The sequence below is a fragment of the Nelumbo nucifera genome, chromosome 5, assembly GCF_055504915.1.
Source record: "Nelumbo nucifera cultivar China Antique chromosome 5, China Antique-T2T, whole genome shotgun sequence".
Taxonomy (NCBI): domain Eukaryota; kingdom Viridiplantae; phylum Streptophyta; class Magnoliopsida; order Proteales; family Nelumbonaceae; genus Nelumbo; species Nelumbo nucifera.
Window position 1 is genome coordinate 17,313,009 of NC_142653.1, and position 26,988 is coordinate 17,339,996.

The window sequence follows — 26,988 nt, forward strand, 5'->3', positions numbered from 1 at the left end:
ATGCCAAAGATCATGTGCACGTGCCTAGAGTCAAAGGTCAAAAGCTGTGATCAAAGGTGTCTCGTGGGGCTCTACTGTACAAGACAAGAGCGATTCTGATTTCTTTAATACTGAGAGAAGTTTTGAAAAAGGAAGGAATCCAGACTCCGGAGAGTCCCCTGCCTTAAGTTTCCTATGCTTCCTATAATTCTCTCCATCTTTCTTATCTCTATCTCACTACTCACTACTCACTCACCAGAGACGAGACCAAGTGGTTACGTATAAAGAGAGAATGATCATAGATACTGGACGCCCATGTTACCCTACCCACACTCTATAATGTCCACGTTTCACAATCTAGTAAGCCCATTTACCTACATCCCCCTAGTGGGCCCACCTCACCCCATAATTCAACCCCCTCCCCCTATGTTTCACATTTCCTCTCTCTCTCTCTGCATTCAGAAGAGTTCATAACTAAATAATAAACTGAGAGAATTATAGAGACCACAATGTAGAAAAGGAAAAACCTCTGCCACCCCAACCAACAATGTGGAACTCTGGGCTTTATTTTGCAGTAGGGAGAGATGAAGTCATATGTAGGACCGAAAGCCCAAATCCACCAACTGACGTGCATGCACCTCCGCTTAACACATTAGCTAAGGTATCTGGAAGAGGCGGCGTCTTCACTACCAACCAAACAAGTCCTTTAGCTCGTTGCCACGTGGGAATTTCTCAGCCGTACGCGTTTCCAAGCTCGGCCCATTAAAAAAAAAACCCTAGTTCATGCAAACAGAGATCAGGAGGGAGATACTTTCGTTTCATAGAATTCATACTGCTACAACATTTCTGACAATGCAATTGTATCCCGATGACGAAACTAACCCTCCGAAACAACGAAATGGCGAAAGGGGGACGAGCAGGAGCTCATGATTTTTGGGGCACTTTTGGCCGAAAAGGACAGGGCTGTAATTTTCGTAGTGGGGCTGTGGGCGGGAAAGGCGGGCACTCGGTTCCCGGTTTTTTGGGTCGCCGGTCTGATTCCGGCACTACAATCCAACCTGACGTCGCTCCTCCCTATTTCCGGACAACAAACTGGTTCGAGTCTCCTCCGCCTTTGCCGTACCCAGTGGGTGCACAACTCAAAGCAGAACTCATGAAATGACCAACATGCCCCTCCCATCTCCCGTCTTATTTGAAAAAAACCAACTTTTCTCTCGCCGACGTGTCATATTACGCTCTTTTTAGTTTTTCTCCTTTCCGCTCGGCTCCGCCCATTTGTACCACAATCAACAGTGCTTCCATCATCGACGATGCCCGGCTGTACCCGATGATTATTATTCGGAAGGTTGATCTGACGGTTCTGATCCCGTCCTATCCATCCTCTGTGGAGCTTAGTTTCTACTTAACCTGATTTTGAAACGGGACCCACTCGGCTGGTTCGTTCTGTCTGTGTCTGATTTAACAGATTAAAGGAGGGGGATGTACTTGAGAGATTGATACTATACAACTTCCTACCATTTACGTTTTTTTTTTTATTATTGGGTTCGTTCAAAAGTGTAGTTTTCAGAAGAGAACGAGGACAGTATCGTCATTTGAAAATGACAGGAAAAGGTTGTTTACTCGTTTGAACCGGTATGAAAACGCAGTGGGTCGTAAAAACAGTGAAAGAGAAGGTGAGAAACCCCCACTCTTTCAGCCCGCCGCCCGATCCTCCGCGACGTTGTTTCTCAGACAAATTTTCTTCACTGCACAATGATGGAATTGACGATGATAGATGATTGATGATAGCGATGATCTGTAAAACAACACCCCACAAAAATACATAAAATAAAATAAAAATCTTCTCTCTCTATCCTCTCTCTCTCTCTCTATCAGATAGACAGATACTAGTTGGGTCCATTGATGTATGTTTGTGGGGCAGAAGAAACCGCAAAACCCTCCCGTTAAAACCCTACCACCTGGTGATGATTCAGGTCTTCTTGAAAGCGTCTCGCTCTCCCGTCTTTTCCATCTGAAACTACGAACCCCGACTGTACGTTTTCTATTTACTCCTCCTCCTACTACTAGTCTCTGTCTTTGTCGTGTGTATTCCATTCTCTCTTCAGTCTTCTTACTCACCGATTCTTGTTTTTACTTGTTATCATTACTTCTCTCGTCTCGACCAATCCTGGGTTGGGCTTAATTTCTATTATCTTACTTGTATTGCTTTTGCTTTCTTCTTTGAGAGCCTTCTCTTCATTTGCATGTATAGTGTTGGTTTCTGATACTCCGATTTGCAGAAATAGGTGATCGGATTCGTTTCGTGTAGTTCTTGGGTTTGGCGTTTATTAAATGTTGTTTCTTTGAGGTTTGTTTGATTGCTCCAACAAGGCTAATAAGCTGCTCGAAAGGGAAACTCGGAAGATAGATTCGCGTTTCTGACGGTGTCGAGCAGCCCAGAAATGGAGAGTATGGGAAATGGTTAATAAGGTAGTATTTGGGTGATATTCTCCGTTTTATTTAATTCATTTTTTTTTTTCAGTCTTCACCACTAGTCCACTACAAAAAACTCAAGGCCGTTTGGTGGTCGATCGTTTTTTAGGTTTTTTTTGAGCTTCGTGTAGATATCACAGAGAAGCAATGGCGCCGGCTGATAGCAGGCTTTCTTTTTCTCTCTCTCCTTTGGAGATGCTACCCTCTTGTCAGTCTCTGATGCTACCGACGAAACTCATGCCATACGAGAGCTCATCCGACTCTTTCCACCATCACTTCTTCTTTGATAGCTACGACGGAAACGGTACAGTCTTCGACTTCAAATTTCAAAACCTTAAAATGATTGATTGATCGTTCAAATGGAGTTCGCGTAACAGTCTGGAATCATTAGTACTTAATGGCCGGAGTGACTAATCTCTCCGTTTTTCCGCTACTTTTGTTGCAGACTGGACATGCTTGAAGACACAGATACCTTCCTATGCAGAAGAGACTAAAGAAGTGAAAGCACTTAGCATTGCCGACGCGTCCATCCTCGCGAGCTTCAACCCTCCTGTTCAACAAACAGTACCAAAGCTCGAAGACTTTCTGGGCGGTCATTCTTCGTCCTTGGCCCGATACTCCGACAGCCAGACAGAGACTCAGGAATCATCTCTGACCAACGTTTACGAACAAGGTTCCTCGACTCTATTCGGGGACCATCGGCAGCAGCAGCAACACTATAACCTCAGAACAACCATGGCTGCAACTGGGTTCCAACACTCCTTTTCAGCTAATTCTGGCTCGGAGGTTGAGGATTCCATTTCAGTGAACGAGACCCAGTTGAGAGAGTTTCCTGCACGCTCACTCGAAATGGGAAGCGAGTTGGTGTACTCGGAGGCACCGCCTCAGTCTTTGTCATTGGTGGCTGTCAAGAGCTCGGCGAAGAAAGATATCGTATTGGCCGAGTCGGAATCGTCCAAGAAGGTAGCAGATACGTTCGGACAGAGAACATCGGTCTACAGAGGGGTCACAAGGTAAGTTGTTTGAACCTGGAGATTTTGCTCTGAAAACCGATATGTATCGCATTCTGATTTCTCATACTCGTTTGCTCTGTGTGTGTATGGTGGATGCAGACACAGGTGGACCGGGAGATACGAAGCACATCTGTGGGATAACAGCTGCAGAAGAGAAGGGCAAACCAGGAAAGGACGTCAAGGTAAAACATTGAAATACTTTCCATTTAGTCGGTTCCATTCAAATTTCAGAGCTTTCCCGACTGTATAGAGTCAGTCGTTTCAGAGCTCAGACATTTCTTTGCCGGAATGGGGTTCTATCTTCTTCTTCATGAGGCCGCCATTTTGTTAATGTGATGTTTGACGGGACTGCCGTGAGTCTCTTTCTCTTCCTCCTCCCTGGCTTCCTGGCATGCTTGCTCAGTCGAGACGTTTACTTTTTAATGAAGGACAAGAAAATCTCCCTAAATTTTCTGACTTTAAATACTTGACATGACAACCTCTGAGCTGTAAACATCAAAGCGCATGATCTCTACCCCCCCCCTCTCTCTCTCTCTCTCTCTCTCTCGTCCTCTCTTTACGCATCTGTCCTCCTTTCTGTGTTTCTGCACTTGAGGTTCCGATGTCAATGGATTTTTTACTTGGCGGTTCTACATTCATCCCCAGCTCTGTTTTCTTTTATGAATATCGTTTCTCGTCCACAGAATCGTAAGCATTGTTTCCTGATTACTAGAAATGGAGTTTTTTTTTTAACCTCACTAAGTCACCTTTCACCTCGTCGTCATGAATATAACAAGGGTCGCTTGTCAACTCGAGGACGTTCTTGCTTTGGAATCCGAAACATCTTTGACTATATTGAAAGTGAACTTCTTGCTCTGTAACTCGCCTGAGATTTCTTATTGCTCACAAAAAGTCTGAAACTCGAATGGTGCAATTTGTTATTTGTTTGCCATACATTTTCTTCAATGAGGCGGTCTGTAGTCGCAGGTGTATGCACTGATAGCTTGAGTAGTGCCACCCGCGAGTTTCGATGGCATTCCCCCTTTTATAAACAATGACAAACAGAATCTGATAAAAATTATCACGTGGAATGAAATTTGTACTTGTTTTTGTTTCTCTTTTCCCGTTTCTCTTGTTGTTTTCCCCCTTCTGAAGGGGAGTCTCTCAGAAAGCAGTAGTAGAGTAGAAATTGCAGACTCCCTTTCTCTCTCTCTTGGCTGATGAAGACATTTTTTGCTTGGTTCTTTTTCCATGAACATGGGTCCTTGCTGTCACTCAACGCTGGATGGATATTGTTGTTCAGTGTACTTGGGTAAGTTAGTTTTCTTCTCTCTCCTACTCCATTACATAGCATATCTCAATCACCATATTAATGGAGAAAAAAAAAACATTTTCCAGTTTAGAGTGTTTCTGGTAATGCTGCAGGTTTCCAAGTTCTTCTGCACTAAAGAAAGCTAATTTTGTGCTTTCATGTCAAGTTGTCAACCCCCACAACAATAGACTGCGTTTCTGGGAATTAACCCAGAAATTTCAAAATACAGAACTTGGAAACAAACAGAACCTTAACAGAAACATGCTTTGAAGGTTGGTGGGTTGGATTTTCTTGGCTTTTCAAGTTCGACAGCCTGGGTTAAGTCTTACATTTTTGTGTATACCTCTCTTATGGTACCAAGTTTCAGATTTTGAACCCAGTTGCCTGTTTTTCTCTACTGTAGTGTGAGCTGATGACTGGGTTCAAATGAATTAAAGAATTTTATTCATTTCCCACATGACCAACCAATCTGGGTACAAGTAAAACCCAGAAGCCTGCAAAATGTTAGGGTTTTCTGTATTGACAATGACGTCAGTGATAATAATAAATAATGTGATTCTTTTTATCATATGATCAGGTGGGTATGACAAGGAAGAGAAAGCTGCCCGGGCTTATGATCTCGCTGCTCTAAAATATTGGGGTCCCACTGCCACCATCAATTTTCCGGTACTGTAATTTGTAGTGTCTTCTTTTCTTCTCTCTGGACGATCTGTCTCCATGAGAACTACCATTCATTTAAAGTTAGTACTTTCTGTTTCATAGATTTCGGACTATACCAAAGAATTGGAGGACATGAAGAATATGTCTAGGCAGGAGTTCATTGCATCACTCAGAAGGTTATTATTCCCCAACCATTCTTTAAATCTTACAACCCACCCAGTTTTTCCGTGATTAAAAGAATTTTAATTTAGAAACGAGTACTGTGTCTCACATTCGTCATTCCAACTATTATTTTCAGAAAAAGCAGTGGTTTTTCTAGGGGAGCTTCTATTTACAGAGGTGTCACAAGGTAAGACCCAGATGATCAATTTATCAAATCGTTCTCGTCTGTTTAAATTCTTCATGGAGTGGGCGCTGTATCTCAGCCTTGTCATAATTTGCAGGCACCACCAACAGGGACGATGGCAAGCGAGGATCGGTCGTGTTGCAGGAAACAAAGATCTCTATCTTGGGACATTTGGTAATAAATTAATATTGTCGATTATTAGTTGGTTTAGATTGATTGATTTATTAGAGTAAATAGCTATGGCCATGAAACTTCCCACAAAGATTGCTGACTGCATCAGGAACCGAGGAGGAAGCAGCAGAAGCATATGATATAGCAGCAATAAAGTTCAGGGGAGTGAACGCAGTGACCAACTTCGAGATGAGCCGTTACGATATAGAAGCCATTACCAACAGCGCACTCCCCATTGGTGGTGCAGCCAAACGCCTCAAGTTCTCTCTTGAAGCTTCACCTGATCAGAACTTGGACCGTGATCCTCAAGATAGGCAACCTCCGTCCAGCAGTAGCAGCGGCAGCGGCAGCATCGGCTCCCTGAGCATGGTTCCTACTGTCACGTGTGGTTTACCAGTAGATGCCCAGTCAAGTCTGTACCAACAGAATCTCATTCACCACCTTCACGCCGGTGCAGGCAGCACATTGGATTTCTCTGCATCATCAGCCCCTGCCTTCTCCCCTGTCGTTACACCATTGGCACTGCTACCGCCGACGTCTGAGTTTTGTGGCCGGAAATTCTTTTACGGCCTAAGTGCGCCGGTTAACATCAGTAACCACTTCAATGTCACCCACAGCAACCGAGCCGTTAATCAGCAGCCCTGGAATGTGGCGCCCTCCTCAAACTGACCGACGCTTGATCTTTTGGTCTTATTTCATCATGACTTGTTACATACTTGCAGAGTAACACACTAACCGCTGGCGCACAGGTCCTGTGTTTTATGTGGATTCATGAACGAAGGCGACGAAAGCTTGGGTTGCACGGCAACACAGGGCATGGATAGTAAGTTTATGCATGTTGAAATTTATATTTGACGGTGGTTCTTTTTTGTTTTGTTCGCCGGAGGAAGCGGTGGGGCGGCTGTACTTCCGTTCTCCTGCGTCTAGTCGATTTCTTTACTTTTCAAGAAAGGAAACGTTTTTTATTGCTCAACTGACTCCGCATACAGGAAAAAAAGCTGGCGTAATGACTTGTTCTTGTTCTTGTTCGTTCATGCGGCCGGAAAGTGATTACTATCGGAGTTCCCCTTTTTTTTTGTTTTTTTTTTTATCTTTTTTCAATCAAATCTCCACGGAATAGAATTAATGGTTGTCCTTTTGGGTGGCGGAATAGGAGCTTGGAATTGGAATGACCCATTTTCATTCTATCTGTTAAGTTGATGAGAATGGGATTCCCATTTTTCTTTTAGGTGGAATGACGTTCTTGCTTATGCCATTACTATTCTGGCTCCTTCGGGAATGTGATTCCCATATTCATCTCTTTTTGTTTTGATAAAAAAACCCTTCTTTCCCTACTTGACCCCAAAGTCTTGGTACCTTGATCCAAGGTAGTTGTCAAGATAGCCCTTAACTCTATTGCCCTATTTGACCCTGGGTGTTTAAAACTGGGCCAGGTTGACAGTTGGACCACCTGGGTCAGTTGTTCATTGATTAAATCAATGGTTTTTGAACAAAAAAAAAAATGGTTTTGGGGTGAAACAGAATTGGCCTGACCGGATTTTGATTTTTTTGCTCCGACCATCTGATCTTGAAAACATGGGTTCCTGGTTGCTGGTCGATTGTTGCTCTTTCCTTATTTCTCCTCTCATCATTCCCTCTTCCTCAGTCCTCACTGTCGCCACCACCATTGCGACTATTGCTAGCAGTTGGTATTAGGCGATTTCAATTCCTATTCCGATTTCAATCCCGACCACAAACCAAAAGGACCCTAAAATATGGAACCAAGTTTTATCTTTCTCCCAAAGCCCTTGATCGTTTTAAAAAAAAACTCCATTGATATGATCTAGTGCCCGTTTGGTGAGAAGGCTTTTGGCATGCAGCTAGCATTCTAAACTGCACCCTACACAGAAATCTCTGAATAACTTGTCAGTGCTCAACCAAAGCGGTTCAGTTAAACGCAGGTCATCCCAAACTCGGCCCTATGGAAAGTTATTCAGAGTATCCGAACTTCAGCCTATCCACCATGTCTCTTTCTTCTACGTTAAGAGAAGGTTGGGCTAAGCCTATAAGAGTCGGTCCTATGGAAAGCGCACTTGTACAAAGTATTTTCAATGGTGTTGTGTCACGGGAAACCACCAGTACAAAGTGGTCTCTGTACGCTGAAATTAGCGGCCAATCTGGACTTCCGGATGATTTGACCGATGTTTTGTGTCTAGGCATTAGATTCCTGATTTCCTGCCCACGATAATTCTAGCCACGTCTACCCACATATTATTGCAGTCGCACATGGAGAATATCTCATCCTCCTAATGTAGTATTATTATTATGCGGGGAGATGTTCCCAATGCACCTGGGTAGTGTGTTGTAGATTATAGGTGGGGGGAGATCCAAAGTGGAGTATGGCTTCTCATAACTCATTCCACAAACCTGGAAGTAGTTGGACTTTTTCCAAAAAAGAAAACTATTTGAACTACCACATCAGCACTAAGGTGTCAATGGACCGGTTTTGGATTGGACCCCATTCAGTCCAAAATCAATTTGGACGGATTGGATGGACCATCAAGACATTGGATTGGACCAATTCAGTTCAAAATATTTATTAGATTGGATTAGACCTTGTCTGTCCGTAACAAATTTATATTGGATTGGGTTGGATTAAGCCAATATCTGATTCATTGATATAAGATAAGAATACATGTGTCAATGGACCTGGTTTGAGTTGAAACCAATCTAAATCAAAATGAATTTGAACAGGTTGGGCAATCCAGACATTGAATTGGTCTGATCCAAATTGGTCCAAAACATTCATTGGATTGGATTGGACTTGGTCCATTTATAATGGACTCGACCAAATCCAGTCCAATTGACACCCCTAATCAGCGCCATGTCTGAATTCGTTTTTTTTTTTTTTTTTTTTACAGAAAATATCTGATGTTTGGTTGGTCATTCTCAGACCAAGTCTTGAAAATTCAGAAAGGTATGATCCGAGGAAACGCACTTTTTTCTTTGAGTGTTTTCTCGTTTTTTCTCAGACCGTGTCTTAGGTGTTTTCCCGTTTTTCTACTGTTGTTATCAACAGTATGATGACATGGAATTGAACGTGGTAGCAACAGAAATGGTATCAAATAGAAAACCCGAAAAAGACATTTTCTGAGAAAACAACATACCTATGCAGCACCATTTTCTAAGAAAACACCTATCAGGAAATGGCATTGGTTCCAAACACTGCCCGAGTTTGAAGTTGTGTGTCAAATCCAACTTTACCGATCAGGAGTAAACATGCCAGTGTTCCATACAGAGTGTGAATTCCACATGATCTGTGTCTGAAAATCTCACTAAGACTGGAAATAGAGGGTGGCATCAAAAGTGCCAATGGGCCTTTTTTGGGCCTCTAACCATCTCGGATGTATTTCCCCAAACCCCTTTTTAAGAACGTCCAGGTCATTAGCCACGGAAAACCCCCGAATAAATAAAAGGCTACTACGTTATTCTTGCTTTATTTATAATCTTGATCATTACATTGTTTTGATGGTATATATAGCTTCCTATGCCGGGGAAAATTGTTAATGGGTTTATTGCAAATCTGTGATAAAAATGAAGCACGGTGCTTCTGATTGTGGTTTGTTATTTGTTCAAAGCTTAGTTTAGCCCAATTCATTCAGTTATGAGATTTTTTTTTCAGTAAGTTCACGGACTAAACTTTATTTTGATTTCTGTACATAATCCCATATTTGATGTGTTTTTATTTTTTTAAATTGAAAAAATCACGAAACTTTTGGGATTGAGAAGCAAAGAGAGGACATAGAATAAAATGATATGGACCTAGAAACAGCAGGGTGCACATGAGGCCCATGTGTCATGCCACGGAGAGCCTACAGTTCCATGAGTTTGATCGCACACCTCCTATTTAGAGGGGTGGCAAGTAAGGATACCAAATGGATTGGTTTTGGGTTGGATTTCTGTAAATCAAAATTAATTTGGATGGACCAATAAAGCACACTGAATTGGACCAGTTTAGACAATGGTCCAAAGTATTTATTCCATTGGATTGGATTGGATCTGATCCATCTACAATGGATTTATATATTGGGTCGGACTGAACCAATATTTGGTCCATTGATAAAAGATAAGAATACAGGTGTCAATGAACCAGGTTTGGGTTTGAACCAATATAAAATAAAACCAATTTAAACAGATTGGATCGGTCCAAAATGCTCCAAGGTACTCATCGGGTTGAATTAGACTTGGTCCACCTGTAATGGACTCAAATTGGACCTGATTGGATTAGACGAAATCCAGTCCAATTGACACCCCTAGTACTGCCAAGCGACCATCTCAACAAATGGATCACTCTTCTTAACCCAACTTTATTTGTTTTTGGAATTCATAATTTTCAAAACCGACCCAATCTTCAAACCAACCAAACTTGAATACCATTTTTTGGGGTTGGGTTTAGTTTAAGTTGATCAAGGTTGGCCTGACCCAAGTTGCTCCCCTACTCATTCTGTGTGTGATTAATTTCTGTGACCAGTACCCATTTAGGCGGCATTCAGTAGTGTGGTGAAACCACGATATAGTGGGTTTTATTATTATTATTATTATTATTATTATTATTATTATTATTATTATTATTATTATTTCACATAATATTTGTTTACTTATTCGTCTTGTATGTAATTAATAATGCTTATTTTATCATTCCAATTATGATTACATTGGATACTAAAAGTAGAAATTTTACCTTTTTATGTTTTTACTAATATTAATATTTATAGATTAATTTTTTAATAATTATTTATCATTAATATTAGTTCTCTTATGTATGTGTTTTATATTTTATATTACTTTTAATTTTTTAATCATTACTATTATTTTTAATTCAGCCCATATTTTTTTAATAATTCGTGCTAGCCATGGTTAAAAATTGACCGCATGCATGTTAAATTAATTCGTATTATTAATTTGTATTTTTCTTAAAATACAAAAAAAAAACCCTTGATCAATGATGTAGATTATCTCACATGATTTATATGAGATACATGGAATCAAAATACAATGTATGGCCTAAACCACACCACACCCTATAGAACGCACTACCCATTTTTTACCACTATACAAAATGCCTGTTCTGGCATACCATGGTGTGCTCTCAATCACGCTGCACCTGTGTTGTGGTTTAAAACATACCACCCAATTTCTCAACCACACTACAGAACACCCCATTAGTTTCGAAAATCCAACTAATGTTTGTTTAAGACAATAATTGTCATAATTTGATCTTCATATCTTGTGAACACCTACTCTCAGTGACCAATACCCGTTTGGGTGGGTCTTCAAAGTCCCATTCATACATCCATATCAACAACATTGCTCAAAATCAAATTAGCTGCTCTACCAAACGCCCTCCGCTAAGTGACATGGGTTCAACGAGAACAATCCTAGGAAAGCTCCATTCATACATCCAACTGGTCCCTATATAGTAAATATGGTTTACATGGTCAAAGAATGATAAATCAATTCACTGACAAGCCCAAAAATGCTTCATTTCCTACACACAGTAGCTTTTTATCTGCATAGATTTTGAACCCTCAATACATGCAGCTCAAGTGCTCCACAAGAGCAATTATCGTGTACCTGAAATGTCCTGATATATATAGACTTGATAGCAAGGTTCAAAGTATATAAGTATACATGTATTATAGAGTATGGTATGGTACAATAATTAGTTTTGAGGGTCATCAATGTACCAAATAAAAAGTGTTGGGTGAATTTAATTATTGTAAATGTCAGTTATTGATGTGACGTGACCCACTGTCCTAGAAACCAAAATAAATTTGGGGTTTTTACTGCTCAGTCCATCCCAAAAATCTTAGTTCCATGAAATTGTTGTAAGTCTACAGTTGAATTCAGAATTCTGAGATAGAGTGCAGTCAACTTATCCCTTTAGAGTACGAAAGCTTTGATCATAAAATTTTAGCTCCCTTAGGTTGCATTTAGTTGTAATGCAAATAAATTTGCACCGATGAAGGAAATTAAGACATGATTCGAATGTAAATTCTGGCCTATTTTATTTCAAATTTTAACTTATTTTATTTGATTGCAGTACAAATGAAGGAAATTAAGACATGAAATGGAATAAAATAAAACCCAAAATAAAATTAAACGAGAATTTACATTTTTTTTTGTTTTATTTACACTCCCATGCATTTGTACTAGTGTTAATAAAATTGCACTGCAACCAAACACAGCCTTAGGGTCAAATTCTATTCCTGAGGAGATAAGATTAGTGAATCTCATTAATAGTTCAATAGGATGTAGAACCAATAATAATACTCCACATCAGTCATAATGGGAGATCACATCTGCACCCCATAAACGTCTTGCGGCAAGATCTAGCAGGCACAATATAATAAGCACGTTCAATAGTATCCAGTGCACGTTCAATGGGCACTGGATAAATATTCAAACAAGTGTCAAAAGTGGTTTTTAATTTTTTTCAATAGTATGCTGGGGGAATATTAAGGAACAAGTGTAAAAAAAAAATTATAAATATTTATTGAATGTGCTTACAATTTTGTACTTACCTGATCCGAACTACAAACACCCCACATGCACATCGCAACGCATTAAAAACATCTCCCAAAATTATCAATGAGAGGTACTCCCAGTACATGATTGGAATATGTTGTGGGGCGATTGTGGAATGTGAATTCTGACAATTAAATCTCACTGTGGGCCCCTATATGTTTTATCGCTGGCATATGGGACATTATCAATGAGCCAAATAAGAAAATCAAATTGGATGATTTTAATTATTAGACATATAATAGGAGTTACATGTGAGATATCAAGCCAAAGTATATGCTTTATACAATATGGACACCAGCAAACTTCAAAGTATGAATATGTATCTTACTATCGTACAATAATTAGTTTTGAGGGCCATCAATGTGCCAAATGGAGAGTGGGGCGAGTTTAATTGTTGTAAATGTCAGTCACTGATGTGACATGTTCGTTGTGTATTACCAAATCAAAATGTTTTAAAAATTAATATCAGTTTGTTTGAAAATGTTCGTTGTGTATTGTTAACATCAGTTTGGTTGCATGCCGAGAGATGTTATGGTGATTGAATACTTGGGTTATGTTTGGTTTGGTTTGAAGGAAAAGGAAAAGGTAGAAAAACCTTATATAAGGTTTGTAAAGGTTTTCTTACCTTTTCCTTCCTTTTTTTTTATTTTTTCTTTCAAATCAAATACAGCTTTAAGTGTGGTTGGGTTTCTGAAATCATGGTTTAGAAACTGAGTCATATGGTTGGACAGATTGGCCTGGGAATCAGTTATGGGTTCGGGTCTGGTTTTTCCCCTTTAATAAATAAATAAAGGAGCCAAAATAAACAAGAAAGAAAAGGAAATGAAATGAAAATTAGAGAGGTCACACAATCTTTTATATTTGATTTAGATCGCTTTAATTTAAATGACTTATAAGATATGAAATCAAAATTTCTTAAATTTAACTTTCCCTCCCATTTCCACTCAAAGCCAAAAGCTTCTGGCTCCGGCCTTGTTTTCTCTGAAGGCAGCTTTACATTCATGGCCCATCAAGAACATATATATAGATCTTTAGGTTTGTTTAAAAATCCAACAAGAACACAATCATGCATGAGCTTTGAGATGGAGGATGGAGGCCAATGGACCTGGTACATTGTCTGTTCGGGACCCATTGTTTAATTAAAAAAGAAAAGCCAGCAGAAACAAATTAAGTCAGCCCAAGTTGATGTACCCACCTGACCTGATTTCTACGTACCTGCAGCTGCAGTGAGAAGCTAATCGTAGCCTTTTATTTCTCTGAGTAGTAATTCAGTGTAGACAAGGAGATGAGATGACGAGATTCTGAAAACTTGGCCTACAGACATAAGGACCCATGAAAGAAAACAAAATAGAAAGAAAAGAAAGACTGAAGAGATATAAGTCCTTTTAACATGTTTGTCATATGGTGAATAGTTTTATGACATTTTGACACTTTGAGAAGATGAGGCCAACGGACTTGACGACCCTACTGGTGATGAACTGAGATGTGAACGAATAATAAATTTAAACGTGCTTTTAAGACTCTGAAATCTGAATCCAAACCAGAATCTGCTCTGCTACACGCCTTTCTTTTCTTCTCTTTTAAATTCTTTTCAAATCCGTGAGGTTGAAGGCACCAACACAATCACAAGCGCGTGACATGATCGACATGGTGTATGGTGACTGTGTTTGGTCAAACATTTCCAGGAGAACAGTGAATGATTCTCATTCCTCCAATTTGACACACAGACAGACAGAGAGAGAGAGGATAATGTTAGTTTTTCACTGCAGGGTATTGAGCTATATCTATCTGTTTATTCTTTTTTTTTTTTTTTTTTCATTCTCATCTCCTTCCACCAACAAATGCAATTATGTTATAGAAGACCCAGTAATCAGAATGATCAGAAAATTTCAAAAGGAGAATGTAGAGGAACCCTTTTTTTGCTGAGAAGAATATAGGGGAACTTTGAGATCACATTTAGGTCTCACAGACCGCGCCCCACAGTATATCTCAACCGTGTATTGAAAACATCTCCCAATAGATGAGTACTAGAGATGTCAATTGAAACACTTTTAATGCTGAGTAGCTCAATGTAGTAGTAGGTCATCCTATGATCTTGATCTTCTGGCTGGGTGGATTCACTACTCACAAAATTGTGTTCAAACCATTCTTACAGTGTTTTCAACGTACATTGGGAAAATCTCCATATTTGTTTTTTTTTTTTGACCCAATTACCAAGATTGGCGTTGTAATTTGGTTGCTTGCGGATTATGTTGATACTCATGTAAATTCTCTGTTACGGCTAATAAACAACCCTAAATCTAATATATTATTAAAAAATATCCTTCATTATATTTTATTACTTTGTGCGTTGGAATGTCAAACTACATATATATACTAGCGGGGATCCGTGCAATGCACGGGATTTGTTAAATGAAAGTTAAATAATAAAAAACACATAAGAGTATACAATTATTTTATATTTTTAACTTTTAAAATAATTAATAATTATTTGTATTTTATATACTACTTTTAATAATTTTTTACAATACAAAAATAATAATTAATTTTAAGGTTATTCATCAAATTGATGAACCCAACCAACTTGACCCGAGTTGGTCGATTTTCTAGTATTTTCGATCACCTTTGGTTCCACAATTTCCCAACCCGACCAATTTGTATCAGTTTTGCTTTAGCCATTTGTAAATCAACCAAAATGGAATGGTTAAACCATAATATATTTGCTTTATATTTTTAATATAATATAGGTGGCACATCTTCTTGCCAAGCAAGGGGTGCATAGTAATCAATTATTCTGGGCTTGGTTGTAATTTTGCTTTGTTTTTTGAGGTAGCATAGGATCTCTATTATGTAATTTTTGTTGGTTGATATTAATCATTCTTAATAAATCACTTTATTACTTATCAAAAAATAAATATATAATAAATATGTATTAAGATTTTAAAATTATTATAATAAATATTAATTTTTTTGAAAGTTATTTTCTAGAATTATTAATTGATATAAGTGAAATTAGTTACATAATCATGTTATTAATTTTGTAAAATATTAAATTATTATTAATTTGAATATTATGTTATAATTATTTTTATACTTTTAAGAATTTTTAAATCTATTACATAATTTCATTATTTTAATTATTTAGAACCTAGTTATTGTTAAATATTTCATTATTTAAAATATTAAGTTATTTAAATATATAAATAATATATAAAATATTTCATAATTTTCATTATTTGAATTTTATTTATTTTAAAGTTATTATATAATATTAAATACTTTGTTATATAATTATTTAGCTATTTTCTATATTTGTCGTTTAAGATATTTAGTTATTGAAATATTTAAATAATGCTTTATTTTTAATGTTATTTTTTATTATTTGAATTACATTTAAATTGAATAATCTGAAAAATCATAATTTATATTATTAGTACATAATTTTGTGATGAATTTTGTAAAACTACAAAATTATTAATAATATGAATATTATTAAATATATTATAATTATTTTTTGTGTTTTTAATAAATATTTTAAAGTTATTATATAATTTCTTTAGAATATTTAAATAATTTTTAAAATTTTTAATTAAACTTTCTTTAGATAGATATTAGATAAAAAGTGGGGGAGAGGATAAATAGGAATAAGAGATAATTTAGGAGAAAGTGGGGAACCTTGGGGGAGGTAGTTTAGGAGAAATTTTAGGAAAGGGTATTATTTAGGTTATTGGGAAGGTGTGGGAAGGAGAGAGAGAGAGAGAGAGAGAGAGAAAATAGCTAAGAAAATAAATATGATCTTTTAATACAATATGTTTTTTTTTTTTTTTATAATTTAAATAGAAGGGAATGGCAAAACAAGATTCATGTAGCTGACCCATATGACTGGGATAAGGCTTAGTTGATGATAATGGTAATGGTGATGAAGAAATATTATCTTCTAAGGCACCACACCAAAACATTTACTGATAATTTTCCCTGCTGATCAAACCAAATCTGCATATATTGATATCATGTCTTGATAGCTTAAACACCAAAATGTTTAAGTTCCACTATCACTCATAAGCTGTGCTATGGAACCTTTTGATGGTGGAAACATTGAGAATTTTCAGTAGAGTTGGGTTGCTAGTGCACCTAGGAGCTTTGAACTGGCTCAATGATGCCCCACCCCCTACAAAGAGATCCAACATCTTCCTAAATGTACCCCTTTCCACAATGCAGAGCTCTAAGGGCCCAATTGAATTCGTCCTCCTAGACGTAACATACCCATAATCAACGAAGGATGTGTCCATCTCCGTGCAACACTGCTCAAGAACACCTTCATCCACTTCACCCTTGATTTCCCAGTAAATTATGTAGTGTCCAGGTTGATCGGAGATGTCGGCATGGCTTGTAAAATCGACTAATTCAGCTCTTGTCTGCCTCAGCAGCTGAGACCCCCTCTCTACCACCAGTTGAAGGTCCTTTTCTGTATTTTTGTCAATATTTATGCATAGGATCAGCTTTCTTCTGCAAATGAAGTTCAATTTGGGGGTTCCTTTATAAAAACCAGCCACCTCCACCACATCCCCTAACCTGTATCTGTATAGTCCTGAAACAAAGTAAGAGTGAAGAGAATTGGGTAATGAAACATATATATTGTGTTCTAACAGAGTCTCAACACAGCACAGAGTACACCATAATTAATCATGACCACCTGGTTCTGAAGAGGGAGGTGACAATATGTAGAATCCATTACGTATCTTCCCTAATAGTAACCTTCTTTTCTTTCTTGAAAGGAGATTAACAAAGAACTTTTAAGAAAATTAAATGATCATCCAAGATTTATGTTGTTTATGCATCACAAGACTGTTCGCTTCAGTATGGCTGATACATTGATGATTGATGGAAGGTGAAGAAATATAAGGGCGAGGACAACACATTTGAGTACACTTCTCAACAGTGAGAGAAGTAGTTAGGTCCAGGATGTTTGTACCTCTAGTTTTCCTCTTGTCCAATCTGTGTTTTGGAAGAGAACAAAGACATTGAATACACCGCTCAATAGTGAGAACTATTAAAGAATTAGGTCCAGTATGAATATTGTACCTCCAGTTTTCCTCTTGACCAATCTGTGTTTAGAAGAGTACCATTGAGTGAAATTTGATGGGTTGAATTCCAATTTGCCTAGAAAGCATCTTAGTTGGACTAGCCTAAGGCTATTATATGCAATTATTGGGAAAAAATATAAATTAATATTATATAATTAATCAAATTAGTTAACTTTTATGACCATATCTGTTTTATATAATACTAGTGAAAGAGCACGCTGCGTAAGAAAGTATTAACCATATTGATATATAGTATTTATATTTAATTTTTATGACCTACACAAAACCCAAGGCAAGTATATGCTTTATATAGTAATAGATAATGTTTACAAGTTAATGACCATGATCCTAATATGATTATGATGCCTCCTATTTTCAGCTTATCATAGTAGTGTTTCATTAATAAACTCAAAGATGCTACTAGTCTTCCTAACATTTGGTTAATAGACAGGGATACGAAAGGGCATATTGTCCTAACTCATCTTGTTTGCTTCTTCTCATTTTGTCTTTTGATGATTTATTATTTTTGTTATTACCGGTGTCATTGTTGTTGAGTCCAACCATCCAACCACGCAATGAAGCTCACTTTCTTCCATGTTAGAAGGAAAGGATAATTAACTAGCACGAAGTCATTAGAATTAAACTAGTTGATATAGTTTAACTAATAATTTAAATTTAGAACACAAGAAGAATAGAAACTTTGGCACAACTCTAATTTTTTATCCCTCTGGTGAAACAGAATTAAATTTTATTTTATTTATTTGAGATGAACTAATAATTAAACTAATGTAGAATATTACGATATATAAGCCATCCACTGCAACTTAAAAGATTCATAGAAGTATAATTAAGCTATGGAGCACCTTTAAGTAACAAATTAAAAATATAGAAAAATACCAACAAGAAATTGGTTATACATACCTTGGGTTTTCTTTTCCAAATCAATAGAATGATCAACCAGCGATTACAACTCCCAGAAGAATAATTGTTAAAAGAATATATATATAATATAGGAGAACTGCATACAAGATAATACAACTTCAAGAATTTTAATTTGTCAAATAAATTGGACTTTGAATTTGAATTTTGTAACCTGATTGAAGTTGGAAACGAGATCAGCTTCCATCAGGGCAAACCTGTGCCCACACCATTTTAACAGCTTTTCCCAACCTTGCATTGGGAATATCTCCCCATGAAATAAAGCATATAAGTATGGAGATGTTTTCAATGCAAGACAGTAAAGACTACTTAAACAGGCTTTGCCCTGACTGAAACCGAACTCGTTGGAAGCACCTCATACAAATTAAATCACATTTTGTTTTACAACTGATGGACTGGTTGAATTATTTGTTTAGACAAAACTGCTTGACTTCTATAAACTGAAGGTTTCATGTTATGCAGACCAACCTCATTATTTCAGTGTGATCTAATTCAGAATCTTAGTAAATGGAAAAAGAAAACAAAGAAGATGATAATAGTTTTCATTGGTTAATTAGGGAAGTTTTTTGCCTTTTACAAAGAATGATGTATATCAGCTCTTATAAGTTTCTACTTTTATTAAAAAAAAAAGCCCCCAATATAGTTCAAATATATATATATGGAAAGGCTTTTAGGCTGATTTTGTAGCATGAATATAGGATGGAATCAAGGTAATTAGATGGAATGCTTTATCTGTCTATCTATTATGGTATTCTTATCTCCAACCCATAAAAACCCCATCCGTCATCACTAGGGCCGCATGTCGAAAACATTTCCCATTCAAGGGGAGCTGTTCCTCAGTGGATAGGTGTGGGAAAGATTCTTGTGGATAGGAGATCTAGATTGATATAGATCTTTCATCAAGACGCTGGCCACAACTCCTATGGCCATCAAAACTATATATATATTTCGATATGCAGGATTGGTTAAGGCTGTCAATGGTCCTGATCAACCTGACAGACCAACTGACCTGACACTGATACAGTTACTCAGATTTGAATCCCGAGTTACATGACATACATATACATATAATACTTATGGTTGAGTCCTATTTATAGCCATTAACATTTCATACATGTTTCTCATGATTTATCTGTAATAGTTTATATAAGCTACATGAGGAATTGTTTTGATAGCACCTGAAGTGATTGAGCCAAATGACTTACTGCTTTGTCTTTCAATAATTAATTTATTAAGGAGGTTGTGAGATCCTCAAAAATCTTCTTATTTGATTGCATTTTATGCATAAAAGACAAAACGCTATTAAATCATTCGATTCAACCACATCAATCGTTACCAAACGGCCTCCAATGATTATTTAATGGGGATACACAAGATACACTGAGAGGCTGAGAGGAGAGTGCAAGAGAATCAGAAAGCTTATTGTCAAATCTAAAATTATCAGAAAAAAAATATTTGTCGGTTATAATTGGGTTAGACCCAAGAATCCTATATTTTTTTTTTCTTGATTTAGCACTCTCAGACCCCGGCAGTAGGATCTGGGGGGGGGATCTGGGTCATAGTCAGGTTTATACATTTTCTTTTCGGTGTGCGATTAGGTTTACACTGATCGAACCCCAAGGCGACCCATCTAGAGATCCAAGAGTTCTGTATCACATTGTAGTGCTGGTGCTGAATGAAATGCCTTAGCTTTAACATGTTTAACTCCGGAAAATTTTATCCACAAGAAAATCTAAAAATTTTTTGTATCACCAAGATTTGTGTAACTTCTGTATATGATTTGAAGTCGATGGTTGTCGAAACCGTCTTTGTTCACTTTTTCTATTTTTCTTAGCGTGAAATTCTATAGCAGATCAACTAATTAGATGGTTTACTTTAATGAAACAAGAGAGGTTCAGAGAGAGAGAGAGAAAGAGAGAGAGAGACCTGTAAAAGTGGTGAGGACGACCTCATATTCCTGCCCGACAGTAACTTGAGAGAGCGGCACCGGCTCAGCTTCTATAAAGTCATCAATGGCCGAAGTGCTTCCTGGGTTCTGTCTATAAAGAGGCATAAACTCAAAGTAAGAGAAGGTGGGGATTACTGCAAAAGTAATATTTTCTGGAGGAAAAGAAGGATCAATATTAACCCCAATCCAACTCTCGGTGGACCCATAATCAGCACTCACTATAGGCAAATCCCCAGAGTAATGCCTTAATTTTTTCAAGTAAGGTAGCATTGTTCCCGTCATTATGGAGTAAACATACTTTCCACTTGGCCAAAGCTTAGGAATCACAGAGAACCATTGGAAGGCTTCTAACTCTTTGCATTTCTTTTCAATCGTTGAAGCTAGAGATGGGTTGGGTAGGAGAAGCTCCAACACAGCATTTCTCATGCTTGATGATGTGATTCTTGGATTCAGAGTACCTTCCTTGATGTCGTTACATATGTCCTTCCAGATTTCTTCAAAGGTTGTAAATGCATGCACTAGGCTGTAAGCAAATGTGGAGGTGATGAACTCCACTTGATCAAAGTAAATAAGGCCAAGGAGGAGATGGCAGTATGTTGCTTGTTTATAGTCCCCACCTGATATTACTTCCTTTGGACTGCAAGTAAATGAATTTGTTTGCTTCTGTTTGATCTTAAACTCTTCACTTGCATAGTAGTGAGTGGTGGCAGTTGCTGCTGTTAAGCCTCCCTTTGTTTTGAACTGTTTGCTGCTGTAAATGAATTCAAGGATCCTCCGTCTGGGTCTTATTGGATAAACCCTTCAAGCAAATTAAAGAGAAGAAGAATTACAAGACAAAAAAGAAGGAAGAGAGAAAATATTATTCAAACAAAGAAGAGCAGTAGTGAACCCAAATCGATTCATTCATTATGTATCCTGATTACGAGGTAGAGTTCCTAATTAAAATAATGGTGTTGAAGTTGACAAAATTAACACAGAAGGGAGGGGGCTTCTTTTAACGCTAGGGTTTCTGATTGCAGACCTTGATCTGTAAGCGGCTGACAACCTGAATATCTGAAGAGTAGTCTGCGCGCTATGGCTAGTGAAGGGCGCGTACTTTTGTCTTCCTTCTGTGGTTCCCGAACTATAACAAATTCCATTCAACAAACAGCAGTGAGGAAGAGTGAAGCATTCTAAGATGAATGAAATAATATTTTTTTTTTCTACATGTCGCTTAAAAAATTCTTGGATCAGGACTAAAACAGTAAAGTTTTCACATTCGGATGGCTTGTTTAGTTGTTGCCCGGACAAGGAGAAAACTCTAAACCTACAAAGGCTACAAACCCACTTTATTCATTGTTCTGTCTTGAAAGTTCAAACCAGGCCACGTGATAGAATAATAACAATAAAGTGTAGGATAAGTGATCAACCCAAAATATAAACAAAGAAAAAAGAAAAAGAAGGAACGAGAAAAGAGTTACCAGACTTTTTTTGCTTTTTTTATTATTTTGTGAAAACAATGACCTACCTTAAGGAGAGTTTCGTGATGGGTTCTTGAGTGAGGATTGGAGATGAATCCCCATCTGCAATTCTCTGGATGTAAGGCTCTAAATCTGCATGGGAAGCAAGAGGGACTAAAGTGGTATAGAGAGACTCCAAATCTTTTGATTCCATGTCTTGGATTTTGATATTTCCCAACCATCTCTTCAGATATTCCGTGTTAAAATTCAGTTCGATAATTCGTCGAAGTGTTTGGGTCTGCACAAAGCTTGCATTCTCTGCTACCTCTTCGAACCACCTGATAATGTCGTAGTCTTGATGGCCATTATCATTTGGAACTGGTTCCATACGCGTGATGCTGGAATGGAGGATAGGAGATGGAGAAAGGAAATGGTATACCAGTAACCAGCTCTCTCTCTCTGCTAGGGAGATGGGACTGCTTTATGCATCTCAAACGCTCTCACATATACATCTCCCTCCATCACAGTAGTAAGGATATCATGTAGACCACAAGTTGTAGTGTCTAGAGGGTACGTAGGTCTGACAGTGACCAAACAGTTGGCCTCATTTTGATGTATTTGCAAAAACATACAAAATGAGTTAATGTTTTCATTAGTATTTTGAACCAGGATGGGACCATTGAGTGATATCCCTCGTGATCCTGTCTGTAAATTAGACTGACATTAGTAAGGAGGGTCTTGACTTGCAATTCATACTTAACATTCCTTCTTCATGTTGTAGAAAACAGTGAAGAAAACATTAATTAAGCAGGCCTAACACAAAATCCATATCCCCCACCAAGTTATCAGCTCTACGCAAATAAAAAAGACCCTACAGAAATTAATATACCTTTAATTTCACTCCACTGCTACGATTGCAACTGGGGCTGGGTTGGGTCAGGTTGGGGTCAACCTAAGCCCAACCCAAGGAAATAATGGTACTTCAACCCTAACACAACCCGACCTGACAAGAATTAACTCAAGCTGAGAAACCTAATTTCATACAGAGGTTATGCAGGTCAAAAATCTGATTGTTGTTTTTGTAACATGACTTATTTAGCATGAACCCGAGCCCTCAATGCTAACCCAACATCCTAGATCGGGTTAGGTTAAACCCAGTTTATGTAGATCCCAACCCAATTCATGTTGACACATGCTAAGTTGCACCCCTCCTGTTCACTATCCAACCACTGATCAGTCTCAGTTACTTTCCTTCACAATTGTGTAGATCCTTCATTTTCCATGAAGTTTCTATACTTCTATGCAATCATCTGTTTCTAGATATTCACAGTAAACACAACACTTTCCCTGCTTTATTACCCAATCCTCAGCTACCAAAACTGACACACTGCCAATGAATTTAGACTTTTTATGATTGACCGTCCAGAGACGTCAGGAGCGATGTAACTTTTTAACTGAAACGACCAACATGTCATTGACTATCATTTTCCACTAATTTAATACTAAGTTCTTTCAAAGAAATTAATAATTAAATAGACAGACAGAGAGGGGGGTCTGAATAATTAATTAACCATGGGTCTTAGTAAATAATGTACATATGAGAACAAAACAATGGTCATGAATTTGATGTTTGATGTTTATTTTCTAGTCTGCACTCTGCAGTGGCTACGAGCTGTTCTTAGTTTTGCACAATCATATATTATAGTTATATCAGAAGTATACCGTTTAATTAGGTAAAATTAAAACAATGTCAAGACAACTAGATAACAACCGTTGTGTCTATGCTGCAGTATCATCTAAAAGCACTTGATGCAATTAATTGTTTTCTGATTTCTCAAGGACTGTTTTGCCTAATCCCATTTAATAGCTATACTAATTAAGCTGAAATGGAGGACCTCATAATCTTTTGTTATTGTTGTTTGAAAATTATACATTATATCATAGTTATCCACCATAGAATCTTTAGCAAAAGGGTGGAGTTCAGAATTTGAAAAGAAGAGAGACGGCAATCAACAACAAACTCATCTGTACGTGGAAGGCTTAAAAACAGCCATTCTTTTGTGTGTGTAAATGGTTGGGCACAGCTTGAAACAATTAATTGTGACCTGAATTTTTTTTTTTCTGGTTGTTGTGTTCTAGTTCCTTGTTGAGAACTATTTGGCTTATTATTATTATTATTATCATTTGATAGCTTTATTGTTTTTTAAGTTTGATACATTAAATCATAGTTATTACAAAAGAATTCAGAATTAGAGGAGGAAGAGAGAGAGATGGGAAGATTATAAATAATAGCATTAAATGTGATATTAACTTTACAAAAAGGACAATTACTACAGTAATAAATAAAATGGTACTTAATGTTCTGCTTCCTTTAAGAGAAAATTATTATGGGGAATAAAAAAATATACTACAAAATTGGAAGGGCGAGACTGTCCTTGAGAAATTTTTTTTTTTTTGAGAAAGCCCCAAGGGCAATTCCATGTATATGGTAATCATATATCCAGTTCTAGGGGTGGCACTTGAGCGGGTTGGATTGGATTTGGTTTGGGTTGAGTTTCAACCCAATCCATCTAACCCGCCAATCCATTAATAGCCCAGTTATATAAAATTAAATGGGTTGGGTTCAATCAAAACCCGCTTTAACCCAATCCAACCCGCCCAAACCTATTAATCTTATATTTATGGACTTCAAAAACAAACTCTCTCTCTCTTAACAAATAAGTTGGTTATAGTTTGGTGGTTATTGTAGTTATTATTTACATAAGTGGTGAAGGTTCAAATCACATTACATGCATGTTATTTTTACACTAGCGGCGAAGCTGTTTGACTATGTCCTGATTCCAGGTTTGACCGAACCACTTAGGTTCAAACCGGTCAGACCAACTTAAACCACTTAGGTTCAAGGGTGATTGAATTGTTTAGATCTGGATCAATTCGGTCAGACTGGACCAGTTCAATCAATGGTGGATTGACTTGGATCGGACCATATCAGGTTTGTGCACGGGTTCGGGATCGGACTAACTGACCCGAACCGGGTCAATGCATCTAAATCGGGTCGGGCCGTATGGACATTGGTCCGATGGACTGTCTAGATTAGGTAAAAGCACGCGAAGGCCGAATCATCCCGCCCAAAACCGTTTCAGATTTGGGTCAACCCGTATCGACTTGTATTGGGTCGGGTCGGAGTGTGTGAATATTGGTTGGACCAAATGGCCCAAATCAGACAGAGCAAGTGACAGCGAACCATCCCGCCCGAGGTCTGTTTCGGTTCGGGTCGACCCGGATCAATATATATTGGATCGGGTCAAACTGCAATGAACTAGTCCAGACTCGGGTCAAATTGATTTGGATTTATGTTGGGTGAAGTGTATTGGTTCAAGACAAAACTAAATTTAGTCAATTATTAATAGAAAATTAATACATTAATTATAAATTATTTAATTCAAATGAAGAAAATTAAAAAGAAAGGCTAAAGAATTAATACTTATGTCTATGATTAACCCAATAGTTATCCACAACCCAACCCATTTAAATGGGTGGATTAGGTGATGGGTTGATCACACAACCCACCAAGTAAATTGGCAGGTTAGGTGGGTTAGATACTAGGTAGGTTGGATGAATTCAGTGGATTGGATTAAAAATTGCCACCCCATCCGGTTCCCCTCTTAAATTTGCATTTGGTAAATGTCATTCTCATTTCCATCTTTCCCTAGCTAATGCTTCTTATCTTATTATTAATAGATATAATTACTCTAATTTGAGGGTGGGCCTTGGCATAATGGTTCGGTTGTTCCATTGCGACCTGGATGATCAAGGTCCAAGTCTTAAAACCAGCCTCTCTAACATGCAAGGGTAAGGCTTTGTATATATGCCCCTTTCCGGACCCCCACGTTAGCGGGAGCCTCGTGCATTGGGTTGCCCTTTTTTATTATTCTGAGTTCCTGATTTAAAAATATATATATATATATATATATATATAAATGAAAAGAAAAGGCAAAAAGAAAGCACTTAAGGAAAAACAAAATGGGTTATAAAGCTTTCTTGGGGAGGGTTTAATTTCACTACTCTAATTATCTCAAAAAGCATTTTGACCAAAGGACCATTTCATCCATCCAATCTAGCCAGTACTATAAAAGCACACATGAATAGGTTATATCAGAAAGAAGAGTTAGAACATTGTAGGTAGACCAGATTTCCAAATGCATTCATTCATCACAGAAACATGTATGGGGCTGCATGAGGGACCATTACCGTCTAATATTATAGCAGCAGGTATGGGGCTGCATGCACAAAAATTTGAGATAAGTGGGGTAAGATGGAAATTGCGAGCTTAGGGATAAAATTGCTAGAGTTTCTCATGGTCATTTCGTCATGAACTAATAATGCATGGAACCGAACAAGTAAATACACAGGCTCCAGTTGTTGCATGTCTGCCATTTCATCAGCTGCATGCATGCATGGCTGCATCATCTATTTAAGTCAGTTGTAGGTAAGGTAAAGGCCAAAGAATCGACCTAGAGGTTACCACCTGTTTTAAGTGGTGTAATTAGATGTATCGCTGTAATGAATCCTTCCCGGTTAACAATGGAACATACACAGTGTATCAATGGGGACCCATGCAGCCTGCTGCATCTTTGCCTGTAGGCCAAGAGAAAAAGAAGCTTTTCCGTTCCAGCATTGGATTCGGGTCCCATCCCATCAGACAGGTTCAATGCATCTATTGATTGAACCTGTCACACATGGCGGGGGTTCTGCTCTGTGAGCAGTGAAGCTTTGACATGTATCGAATAAACTTCGTGCCAATTGTTAGCTTACCGACACTTCCTCTTTGTCTTTCTCCCTTGCACAACCAAGCGCCGCCGGCTTTGGCAAGCAGCGAGAGAGACAGAAGAGAGGAGAGTCCAGATGCCACCGGCCGGAGAGAAAAGATCAGATCAGTCTTGCAAAGTAAATTGCATTTCAGGTAGATGTGATGAGCAAGCTTGTTATGCAATCTAAGGGAGACAGTGTTGAAGGTTCATGGACCCGTACTTAGATGAAGATCGATGAAATGAACCGTCTTCTTAGCGGAAGCAACCC

The 26,988-nt window shown here is 37.8% G+C and overlaps 2 protein-coding genes across 4 annotated transcripts; one reads left to right on the forward strand and one right to left on the reverse strand.

Annotated features, from left to right (window-relative positions):
- Positions 1-1,640: 1,640 nt before the first annotated feature.
- LOC104595508 (AP2-like ethylene-responsive transcription factor AIL7) lies at positions 1,641-6,905 on the forward strand. 3 transcript variants are annotated; one of them, XM_010256261.3, is made up of 10 exons: positions 1,641-2,011; positions 2,259-2,448; positions 2,561-2,755; positions 2,897-3,464; positions 3,564-3,646; positions 5,333-5,421; positions 5,518-5,591; positions 5,714-5,764; positions 5,859-5,935; positions 6,042-6,905. In XM_010256261.3, the coding sequence occupies exons 3-10, from the start codon at positions 2,599-2,601 to the stop codon at positions 6,599-6,601; spliced, it is 1,659 nt and encodes a 552-aa protein (XP_010254563.1). In that variant the 5' UTR covers positions 1,641-2,011; positions 2,259-2,448; positions 2,561-2,598; the 3' UTR covers positions 6,602-6,905. The 3 variants fall into 3 exon arrangements, with proteins under 3 accessions (XP_010254563.1, XP_019053013.1, XP_088743348.1); XM_019197468.2 differs by lacking the exon at positions 1,641-2,011 and adding an exon at positions 4,747-4,755 and having other exon boundaries at positions 2,313-2,448; XM_088887222.1 differs by lacking the exons at positions 1,641-2,011; positions 2,259-2,448 and adding an exon at positions 4,747-4,755 and having other exon boundaries at positions 2,473-2,755.
- A 9,570-nt stretch (positions 6,906-16,475) lies between these two features.
- On the reverse strand, positions 16,476-22,432 carry LOC104595510 (indole-3-acetic acid-amido synthetase GH3.10-like). Its single transcript, XM_010256262.3, has 4 exons — positions 21,978-22,432; positions 21,492-21,593; positions 20,449-21,269; positions 16,476-17,087 (listed from the first exon to the last, which is right to left on the reverse strand). The coding sequence occupies exons 1-4, from the start codon at positions 22,295-22,297 to the stop codon at positions 16,552-16,554; spliced, it is 1,779 nt and encodes a 592-aa protein (XP_010254564.1). The 5' UTR covers positions 22,298-22,432; the 3' UTR covers positions 16,476-16,551.
- Positions 22,433-26,988: the final 4,556 nt, after the last annotated feature.

Excerpts from the sequence above, each read along its gene's own strand:
- LOC104595508 (XM_019197468.2), top strand. The coding sequence starts at position 2,599 with ATGGCGCCGGCTGATAGCAGGCTTTCTTTTTCTCTCTCTCCTTTGGAG. Across the intron at positions 5,422-5,517 it reads CTGCCACCATCAATTTTCCG|ATTTCGGACTATACCAAAGA; the intron begins GTACTGTAATTT and ends TCTGTTTCATAG. Across the intron at positions 5,592-5,713 it reads TTCATTGCATCACTCAGAAG|AAAAAGCAGTGGTTTTTCTA; the intron begins GTTATTATTCCC and ends TATTATTTTCAG.
- LOC104595510 (XM_010256262.3), bottom strand. The coding sequence starts at position 22,297 with ATGGAACCAGTTCCAAATGATAATGGCCATCAAGACTACGACATTATC. Across the intron at positions 21,594-21,977 it reads ATCACGAAACTCTCCTTAAG|TTCGGGAACCACAGAAGGAA; the intron begins GTAGGTCATTGT and ends AATTTGTTATAG. Across the intron at positions 17,088-20,448 it reads CGTCCTCACCACTTTTACAG|GACTATACAGATACAGGTTA; the intron begins GTCTCTCTCTCT and ends ACTTTGTTTCAG.